An 11,161-nucleotide genomic window follows, 5' to 3' on the forward strand; every position below is an offset into this window, starting at 1 on the left:
AAAAAACAAGTGGAGGGGCCAGGGAGATGGCTCAGTAGAATATGCACTTCCCTTGCAAGTACAAGGGCCTGAGTTCAATCCCCGGTTCTGAAAAAACACAAGTGGAAAGTGTTAAAATTCGGATGAATTCTGTAGTGTTGAATTGAAATTAGGGCAGTAATATGAACTCATTGTTTTCAATATAGATATAAACCAGTATAGATATGTATGTAAATGTTCACTTACATTTGTATCATTATTCCTCTATCTGTTAGAAACTTTATTTATTTTTGGTGTTTTTTGGGACTCGAACTCAGGACCTTGCACTTGCCAGGCAAGTGCTGTACCACTGAGCTATATTCCCAGCCAGACAGGTATTTTTAAAATGTCCTAATAGTACTGAGTACATTTAATTTCAAGATTTTACTAAATGCCATTTATTCTCCTATTAAAGTAGCTAGAATTCCTGGAAGAAGAGTTTAGTTTTGAGGCTAGAGCAAGAAAAGAACCAAATGAGCCTTTTGCACAGCTTTGTCAGAAGCTAAAATTTACCTAGAGTGGTAGGGCTGTGTCTAGAGGAAATCAGAACCAATTGAAGGGTTCCTTGTTAGCCAAATTTGGGGTGATACGAGCATAAAAATAAATTATAATAGAACAGTCATGGAATAAAATGATAGTCATTGAGACTAACTTGATATAAATCATTGAGGAAAAAAAAAGCTTTTTCTTAAATACCAACTGTCATAAAATCACGTTATAATAACCATTGTGTAATGTTACATAGTTCCAAAAATATCTCCCTATGAATGACTTGCAAATTACTTATTCATACAAAAGGAATAATAGTAACTTTATAGTGAGTTACTTTATCAGGCACAATTTTAACTAAGTAATTGAAGTTGCTATATCCAGTGATAGAGCAGATGCTTGCTTACTGACATGTTTTGAGAAAGACACATTTCTTTCATAAATCTGCCAAAGTAAGTCATGAGGAAATACAAAAAAGTTAAGGAATATTTTACTAAATTAGTATGTATAAAAATGTCATAATAAAAAATAATGTCTCTAAGCTGAGGCATTATTCAGAATTACAGAAGGACAGAGACAAGACAGCTAAATATGTGTAATCTTATATTAGTTTGTGGATCAGGAGAAAGGAAGGAAAACTAGGAAGGTACCGTTGGCTGAGTTGGAATATGGAGAGAGAGAGAGAGAGAGAGTGTGTGTGTGTGTGTGTGTGTCTGTATGTCTGTGTGTGTGTCTGTGTGTCTGTGTGTGTCTGTGTATAACAAGATCTCACTGTGCCAGCTGGCCTTGAGCTCACTTTGTAGCCCAAGTTGTTCTCGAACTTATAGTAATTCTCCTGCTTCAGCATCCCAAGTGCTGGGATTACAGGTATGCATTACCATGTCTGGCTATATGGATATAGATTAGATAATCAGTGTCTTAGTTACTTTTCTTATTGCTGAGACAAAATACCTGGCACATAAAGTAAAAGGAAGAAGGCTCTATTTAAGTTTGTAGAGATTTCAGTCAATTAATAGCAAGCTCCAAGGTAGGGTGGCATTGCAGAGGGGCATCGCAGAGGAAAAACAGTTCATGGCAGGCAGAAGACAACAAAAGCAGCAAGTGGCTAGCAGCAACAATTGCACTCTTTCTGCCCCTTTTATATTCTATCTAGGCTACCAGGCTTAGGGCCGATGCAAAACCAATCAGTGGACGGATCAGACATTTTTAATCCCAGCATCACACTTTCTAACTCTAGCCTCTCTGAAAAAACCCTCACCTATAACTGCATGAGGCTTTGAGGATACATCTAGACACAATTCATAACAATCAGTGTTGAATTTCTGTATTTTGACAAAATGTACTGTGGTTATGTTAGAGAAAAATCCTTGTATCCTTGTTCTGAGGAAAGATATATTGAAGTATTTCCAGAATAAAATGTACCTATACTTTGATCTCAACAGTTGTTGGAGCTGGGGCCAGGGAGATAGCTCAGTAGAATAAGTGCTTGCCTGGAAAGTGCTGGGTCCTGAGTTCAATCCCTGGTACCGCAAAAAAATTAAAAAGATTTAAAAATTTAAAAATTAAAACAAAAATTGTTGGAGTTAATCATAAGGAAAAGTATGTGCCAAGGTGAAAATGCTGAATTTTGCTATGCAAGGTAGAAAAAGTCAGAGAAAGAGAATATATTAAGAGTTCTGTTTGGAAGTGTTAATTTTGAAATTTGTAGTAGGCATCCAAGTAGGAAGCTAAGTTCTTTTGTGGCCTAAGTAACAGATGCGTGTCAGACTGTACTGCCATCCCAGCTGGGTCAACTCGTGTTTGGTGTATTGCTCTGTCTACCATCTGGACTTTATTTCCCTCCTGTGTGAAATTATGCGTAGCTTAATCTTGTTTCTGCTTTTTTGTTTTACTTATTTTTAGCTGGTCTGAATCAAAAGATAATTACCTGTGTACCATGGAATAGATCGAGAAGCTTACTTTACATTTCTCAGCATTTAAAAGGGAACCATAGTTTACTTCCCAGTAGCAAATATTTGATGAGCCAAGATGAATGCAAATAAATGCAACTGTCTCACTTTTCAGATATCCACACAGAAGCAGTTCAAGCTGCCCTGGCAAAGCATAAAGAACAAAAGATGGCTTTACCCATGCCCACCAAGAGGCGGTCCACATTTGTCCAGTCCCCCGCGGATGCCTGCACACCTCCTGGTAGGTTTGTGAGGACCTTTGCCCTCTGACAGTTACTCTTGTGATATTTCTGAGATAAAGTCTGCCTTTTTTCTCTGAAAAAAGTAGAACTGGAACACTCTACATATCATTAGAGGTATATGAGAAGGTGGCAGAGTTTGATTATTGCCACATGTAAACAATGCATAAAACAGAAGCCTTAGGAATAAAACTATCTGAAAACAAAACAAAAAACCTTTCCTTCTGACTTCTCACCATTTCCTTTGCAATCTTCAAACCCATGTAGTCTAAATAAATAAAGGCCAAGCCTGCCCTATCTTATGTTTTCGTGGGCACCTGAAATACGACCTAAGCCAGAAGCAGTGGCACAGACCTGTAATCCGAGCACTTGGGAGGCTGCAGCAGGAGGATTGCCGTGAGTTTGAGGCCAGCCTGGGCTACATACTGAGTTTTGGGCCAACCTGAACTGTATAGTGAGAGCTTGTCTCAAAATAAAAACAAAAACAAATCAAGGTCATACATTTAATTTATCTATATGCCTAAATCTGATGCTTCATCTCTGTTGCAGGCGTTGAAACAGATGGACTTGGGACAGAATTTTGTGTGTCATTAAAAGATTATGGGAGAGTACCCATGCATATTTGTAAAAGATCTAAAAATATGTTTTTGGTGTAAATATGCTTTATATATGTTTATATGTTCATGAGAATCTACCTTTTATAATGGAGTCCTGAGATTAGTGGGAACTAGGCATCTTTATCCCATACCCACTCACTGGACTTGAAATCTTTATTCTCCGTCACAAATACAAGTTACAATGTTGAAAAAGAAAAAAACGTTACAACTTCACATTTGGGGAACAACTGAAACAGCCTTAAACTATCTTATTTATTCAGAATTTCCCTCAGAGTTTTTCAGAAACCTCAGAAGTTTTTTACATCAAATCCCAGACAAGATTTTGATATAGGCCTCTCAAAATAAGTATGATAAAATCTATTTCAGATCCTCAGTATAGTGTCTGTCTCTCTACTGTTGTGTTACTGCTCGTGATTTTTTTTTTTTTTTTTTTTTTCCGGAACTGGGGGTTGAACTCAGACCCTTGAGCTTGCCGGGCAAGTGCTTATTCTACTTTGCCATCTCCCTGGCCCCGATGAAATCTTTAAGTGAAATTTTTGCCCATACTGTTGTGACCTACTTTTGGGAGATTCCTATGAAGTCATATTGTTGTTACTGATTTTTATTCATAGTTGTCGTATTGTTGAACTATTTATACTGATCCTATTCACTGATTCAGATTTAATATTAATAGCTTTTGTCTAGATTTCGGCTAACTTCTCAGCATTTGAGTGTGCTTGAGATCATTAATGGTTTGTACTTTTTTCTTCACATCCGTGGTGTTAATATGTTTGAAATAGAAATAGCTCTGTGGCTTCAAGTGTTTCTCTAAATATAACACAGGACACCTCTAGGCTAGCATCATAATAAGGCTTTTTGAGTCTGTAGTGGTGCGTACTTCAAACCCACTCTCGTTCACAATCTTGGACGGGTTCCCTTCCACATTAGTACAGTAAAGTTGGGTCCCTGTAGACAAAGGGGGCTCTTAGTTTAGTAACCATTCCTTGTTGGCAGCTTCCACTGCAGCTGAGGGCTTAGTTGCAGTAAATGGCAAAGGGTAGGGAGCAGCTTGATGGGAGGCTCTTAGAAACAGTCCTCTCAAAGGCTGTGTAGTTACACAGTAAATAGGCTTCTCTCATGGCTTTGGGTTAAGCGTGAGAGTACACGAAAGGATCTTGAGAAAGTGGAGATAAAGTGGAAACCTTTCTAATCTCCCAGGGCCTGAGGGAAATTTAGCAGCTCTAGAAACAAATCTCAGCTGTTGTTGCTGTATGAGACCGTAGTCTTTTGGAATTTACTATAGGCTTCTGTGTTTTTAAACAGTAATGTTCTGCTCTGTCTAACCCTTGAAGACGTAGTATAAATGTTCTTTTTGGTTGCTGGGGTTTTAATCTTTTTTTAATTTAATTTTTGAGGCAGGGTCTAACTATATAGTTCAGGCTGACCTTGAACTTACTATGTAGTCCAGGGTGGCCCCAAACTTGAAGTAATCCTCCTGCCTCAGCCTTCTGAGTACTGGAATCATCAGCATGGGCCACAACACCCAGGGTTATAATGTTCTTGGTCACTGTACATATCTTAATAATTTCATGAATGCAGAGATGTCCTGTCTCCTAAGATCTGTATTCTGCAGAGCAGAGTAGTACAAATTCCTTGTCTCCTCTTCCTGCTCCTCCTCCTCTTCTTCCTCCTCTTCTTCTTCTTCTTCTTCTTCTTCTTCTTCTTCTTCTTCTTCTTCTTCTTCTTCTTCTTCTTCTTCTTTTCTTTTCTTTTCTTTTCTTTTCTTTTCTTTCTTTCTTTCTTTCTTTCTTTCTTTCTTTCTTCTTTCTTCTTCTTTCTTCTTTCTTCTTTCTTCTTTCTTCTTTCTTTCTTCTTCTTCTGGCCAAACAAGAGATTGAACTCGGATCTTTGCATTTGCCAGGGAAGCACTTACTCTACTGGGCCATTTCCCTGGCCCCCATTTATCTTGTTTTGGGCATTTCTGAATAGTGTTTGAGAAACCTCAGTGTATTTTAGGGATGTACATGTTGTCAATACAGGGAAGTATTGAGGTCATTCTGCATCCTGATTTGTCCCACAACCCCACGTGGAATAGATCTAGAAGCTCTCTCTCTCTCAGTAATCATTCCCATGCCTAAAACAAATACTTTGCTCTGAGGAGGGATATGGAAGGAAGTACTGTATATGAAGGCTTCTGTCAGCACCTTCCATTTGAGCCAGTGGAACTTGCTTTTGCACATTAGAATTCAAGTTCCGTTCTCTTTCCAAGCCTCTCAGAGCCACCAGTTACCAGTGTTGGGTGCTGTGGCTCACTTCAGTAGCACATACTTAAATGGGAATGACACAGAGATCACTGTGGCCTCTGCACAAGGATGACACACAGATTTGTGAAGTGTTTGATACTTTTTTGACTGCCAAATCAGTCATCTTTGTGTTTAAAAAAAAAAAAAGCTTGCTTTTTGCTGTTCTCTTGCAGTTCAAGTGTGTATGAGCATCTCCCATGATCTGTTGCATGTGGCCCAAGGCTGTCAAATAGGTTTTCTCTTGCATGTCTATTTGATAGCCCCAGAAACATCCAATTATAGAAAAATACTGATGCTGCTTTCAAGGAGTGGGGAGTGTGTGGAAGGAAAGTTGATCTTACTACTTATGCTGGCTTTTTAATTCACCTTCAGGCTACCTATAAAAAATAACCTGAAAAGATACACCACCTTCACAGGTAGGAGTTAACTAGGTGCTTCGGTGTTTTAGTCCTCTTCCTTGCATACTGTTTGAGGTGTCACAGCACAGACCCAGATCATAGCCAGCGGATTCCAGATCATGGCCCGTGCTCTGCACATTGGTCACCTGAATTTGCTGGCTTTCTTTGCCTTCTTTGGGAGGAACTCACCAGGTAACTGCTTGAATTAATAAACTGATGAAAAAATAGAGCTTCTTTTAGAGGGACTTAGTAAAAAGGATTTAAGAGTAAAATTTTATATATCTTCATTTATAGTTTCCTACAGTCTGGAAAATATGATAAATAGTTGGCATAGGAAATAATTTGTCTTTTGTTCATAAATCACTCAAATAATAAGATATCAGTCAGCCTAAAACTTGCTTATTGATATGTACACTGATTTCTGCTGTGAACCAGAAAAATAAGTTCTCTTAGATGGTAGCAGTCTATGATTCTTTTAATGCTGATGGCCTTTTCCAGAGCCTTTAGACTATTTGACTCACTGCCATCCAGTTCCTTTTATGTGCTGAAATAACGGACTAATGTCACAAGGCAATTACCTCAGCATTTTCTTTGTAGGGGTTCTTTGTGTAGCACTGTTACTCATTCATACAGACGAACACAATGCAAAAACAAGAATTTTATTTCCTCTGAACTTTTTCTTCACTCTTCTGGACTTAACCTTTGCTGCATCTTGAGAGTAGGCTGGTGACCATGTAGACTCTCTAATGACCCGAAAGTATCTATCTCCCATAGGCCCTGCTTAACAGTGGCTATAGTAATTCTTCAGGCTAGAAGTCTATAAATTTACCCTCCTGTATTTCTGTATATGAAAATGCTGTCCATGATGAGATATTGTTATACTTTCAATATACTGTACCAGTACTTTGTGGAATGTTACGCCTATGCTTTGCCCCGTACTTTCACATATCAATAGCTGTCCTCCTTCCCTTATTTGTCTGAAATACTCTGTGAAATAGAAAGTTCTCTAGAGATGAAGCATTGAGCGGTTCATTCATAGTCAGTATGTGGTCTGCCCCAGGAAAAGTAAATCAGACTTCAGGTCTTCTTGATTGTGTATATTACTCACGTATCACGTGTATCTCGGTGTGGTGGTGCACACCTCTAATCCCAGCACTCTGAGATGTGTAGGCAGGATTGCAAATTCAATCCTAGTCTAGGTAAGTTAGCAATTTAGTGAGAACTTGTCTCAAAATGAAAAATAAAGAGGATTTAGTCCCTAGTACGGAAAACAAAATCATATGTAGGAAATACTTTTTACTTGCTAGATGCTTGTGTATGTATGTAGGGTTCTAGAATGGGAAATGTTCCCAACAAGTTAAATAGCATTTTCTTTTCTTTCTTTTTTTTTAAATGAATTTTTTTTTTTTTTTTTTTTTTTTTTTTGACAGAACCAGGGATTGAACTCAGGCCCTTGCGCTTGCCAGGGAAGCGCTTATTCCACTGAGCCATCTCCCCGGCCCCTAAATAGCATTTTCTTTTGAGAACTTATAGCCCAAAAACACATACCTCTATAAATGTGCTCTAATTAATTGACATTGTTTTAATAGCATACTTTCATTATTGGTATGGATTATGAACAAAGATCTAGAGTTACTTGGAGAAAATGAATAGTCAGTATTCTTTAAGCAGAAGTACAGTAAGAAGCCACTTCTCTGCAGTGTGTGGTGCCACACACAAGCTACTTAGGAGGCCTAGGCAGTAGCATCACAACCTCAAGGTTAGTCTGGACAATTTGGCAAGATCTTGTATCAAAAAAATTTTTTTTAGGAATCTGGGGTGTGGTTCATTGGAGAGCATGCCTGGATTTAATCTCTAGTACCACCAAAAAAGAAAAATAAAATCACTATGTAGGTTTGATTTGTGTATTTCAATAGCTAATTGTAAATTTTAAAGTTTATAAATAGGAGGAGAGAGTGTAGTACCCTTTGTGGAAAAAGAAAACAGAAGAGTAAACTAGAAAAATTTAACCAGCCACAAAAAAAGCCAAGAAAGCTTGCCGTACGTCTGGCTTTGAGATACCTAAGCAGGGGTGGGGCAACCTTCCTTGAAACTGTGGTATGTAGGTACAAGATTTAAACTTCACTACTTGCCAAGTAAACTCTATGTAACCAAGTGCCTTAGGTTTTGTTTTTGTATGTTTTTATTTGTTTCAATATGAAGTTTGAATACGGGGCCATCCACATATTAAATGTAGACCCTATGCCTGGGCTAGCCCAGTAATTCAACAGTGTATAATTAAAGTGTATACTTTGCTAACTTTTGATATCATGAACCATGAAACAGTCACCACAATATCTCCAGGACTGCAAAAAATAAAAATAAAAGCCTGGAGATAAAGCTTAGTGTGAAAGCCTGGGGTTCAATTCCCAGGACAGCCAGCAAGCAAAGAAGCAAACAAGTAAATAAATGTTTAGATATAGTACATGTATTTTCCATTAGGAAGAAGAGAGTGCTTTTCAAATGTGGCTAACTAGAAAATGTTTCACAGTTAAAAACAGTACATTATAAAAAAGTTTGTGGATTAAGAATTTCACAATTTTTTTGAAAACAAAACCTTTTCCTCTTAAAATCCACAAATTTGGAAAGAAGTTAATTTTCATAACCAAATAAGAGAATAACAATAGTTAATGCATTTTGTATGATTTTCTTCAACATGAAGCAAAAAGATTCTTCACAAAAAAGAAACATAATAACACAAATTGTCTTTTCAGTGAACTTAAGGTAAACTGCTGTATTAGTGGAAATGAAACAAATTAACATAATATGGGAGTACTAGTTTTAAAACAGCAGAATATGTACTTTTGGGAAATAAGCTCCTTTCTGTTCTGTTTTGCTTTTTGTGTGTGCATGCATATGTGTGTTTATGTACAAATGCTCTTGTTTGCAAACAGTTCGGTTTGTAGACAAAGATATTTGGCAAATTTTGGGGTTATTTACAAACTGCATTGGATGACAAATATGACCATGGCTATCTTACCTGCAGAAACACAGACGTGGCTGTCTGTTCAAAAATGAAACAAGTTAAGTTTATATATAGTGTTTCTCATATAAGAGAAATGTGATTATTTGAGCTTGTGTGTCTGACCTGTTTCACTTAACAGTGTATCTCAAGTTGCATCCATTTACCTACAGATGTTTCAAGTTTGTCTTTTTTGTGGCAGCATAGTAGTCCATTGCATATAAATACATTTTCCTTATTCATCTGTTTATGGACATACTGCACTGTTTCCAAGAGCTGTGTGTTAGAAAGTGTATTGCTATAAACGCAAGTGTGCATTGCCCCTGAAATATGATGATTTTAATCCCTTTTGGGAAAACATGTAAGGGGGCGTAGCTGAGTCAAATGAAGTTTCTATTTTCTGACATTTTTTTTTACTTTGAGTTTTCTTTCTTTACTTTTTTTTTTTTTTTGCTGGCTCAGGCTGCCTTAAGGGTGGGTCTGGTAAGGCATAAGGAACTGGGAATTGAATCGCGGTATCCTGTGCCTGACTATGTTTGCATAAGCAGGTGCTTAACCTGAGCTAACTGACAGACCCCCTAAAATTTATATTTTAAAGAGAATAAAAATAATTTTGAAAATTAGAAGTGATGCAGAAAGGGCCGGCCAAATAGCTCAGCAGATTAAAGCACCTGCAAGCAGGTGGAGGGTGGGGAGTTCAATCCCCCGGCCTGCCATGCCAGTCCTGCCCCTGGGGCACGCTGAGACTATGATTGAAACTGGGCGTAGTGGCACACGCCTGTAATCCCAGCTTTTGGGAGGCTGTAAACAGGTGGATCCCTGTGAGTCTGATCTAGTAGTGAGACCCTGAACACCCTGTAAATGCTTCCTTAAAATACCAAAAAAAAAAAAAAAGTGGTGCAGAATTTCATTAAACAAGATGATAAGAATTCAACAATAAGGGGGCCGGGGAGATGGTTCAGTGGAATAAGCACTTCCCTGGCAAGTGCAAGGGCCTGAGTTCAATCCCCAGTTCGGGGAGCGGGCGGGGGGTGGGAGGAATAAAAAAATAAAGAATTCAACAATAGTTGTTATCTTGCATATTGTTGTCTTCAAATTGATTGTGGCTTTTAGTTTTCTGGAGGAATCTTCACACTGATTTCCATAGTAGTTGTGCTACCAACAAGGTAGAAGAATTCCTTTTGTCCCACTGCCTATTTAGTTGTTTGTTTTTTTTTGTTTTTTTATGATGGCAATACTTATTACTGTGTAATAAATGTATCATTTATGTGTTTCCTAATTGGTTATAGATCATGGGCTCCTGGTGACCAATATTATATGATACTGTGTTAAAAGTCACATCATATTTATACACTGAAAGATGAGTTTTGTTTTCAAAGCTGCTTTCTATTGTGTAGACATATTCATATACAAGAACCCAGATGAGCCAGCAAGGTCGCCTGAGAGGCTGAGGTAGGAAGACCTCAAGTTGGAGACTGCCTCAGTGGTGCTTGCCTAATCTTTAGTGCACGGGACCCTGGGTTCAATCTGCAAAATAAAACAATTTTAAAAAAAATTTTTTTTTAAATATTCAAGGGAGCTCAAACAAAACTTTAGTTTTAATGGGTAACTATGAGTTCATGATCATCTAGCACAGATTCAGTAGAAAATTGATAACTTTATTTCTATTAGTGTTAATCTTTCCAAAATTTCTACCAATTCATAGCAGTTTCCTAGGTGATTACTTTTTTGAAAAAAAACCCCTACCGAATATTATTTAAGGGAGCTCAGTTTGATTTTTAAAAAGATGCTGCCCTGAGGCAGTGCTTATATTTCATGTGCACTGAATGCATGGCAGCTGTAAGACTTGCCAGCCAGGTTTGTGTTTGTGAGCTCACTGGGGGGAGAGAGGGGTCACTATTCTTAGCCCCATCCTCATTTCTTAGTGTGCATGATTAGCACAGTATGTTTTTCTTCTGTTAGCCCTCAGTGCCTATTGTCTTTGCCTTCCTATTTATAGGAAAGAACTAGCTATTTAAAATATTCTCAGGAGGGGGCTGGAGAGATGGCTCAGTGGTCTAAAGCACTTACTTGGAACAAGCTTAGCAAAGCACAGGGACCGCGGTTCAATCCCCCAGCACCACATGCCAGCCAGCCCTGCCCCTAGGTGGGCTGAGCTGGCCACACAC

At 38.2% G+C, this 11,161-nt stretch overlaps 1 protein-coding gene and 1 pseudogene across 4 annotated transcripts in view; both read left to right on the forward strand.

Moving 5' to 3' along the window:
• The window catches only part of Dip2b (disco interacting protein 2 homolog B), a 255,045-nt gene that overhangs the window by 147,470 nt on the left and 96,414 nt on the right, over positions 1-11,161 (forward strand). For all 4 annotated transcript variants that reach the window (XM_004637809.2, XM_004637808.2, XM_023722670.1 and 1 more), the window contains one exon: positions 2,572-2,697. In XM_004637809.2, the coding sequence (XP_004637866.1) occupies positions 2,572-2,697 (126 nt within the window). The remainder of the gene's footprint in view (positions 1-2,571; positions 2,698-11,161) is intronic.
• Positions 5,599-5,698, forward strand: LOC111818523 (annotated as a pseudogene).

Source organism: Octodon degus, unplaced genomic scaffold (assembly GCF_000260255.1).
Source record: "Octodon degus isolate 3935 unplaced genomic scaffold, OctDeg1.0 scaffold00093, whole genome shotgun sequence".
NCBI classification, from domain to species: Eukaryota; Metazoa; Chordata; class Mammalia; order Rodentia; family Octodontidae; genus Octodon; species Octodon degus.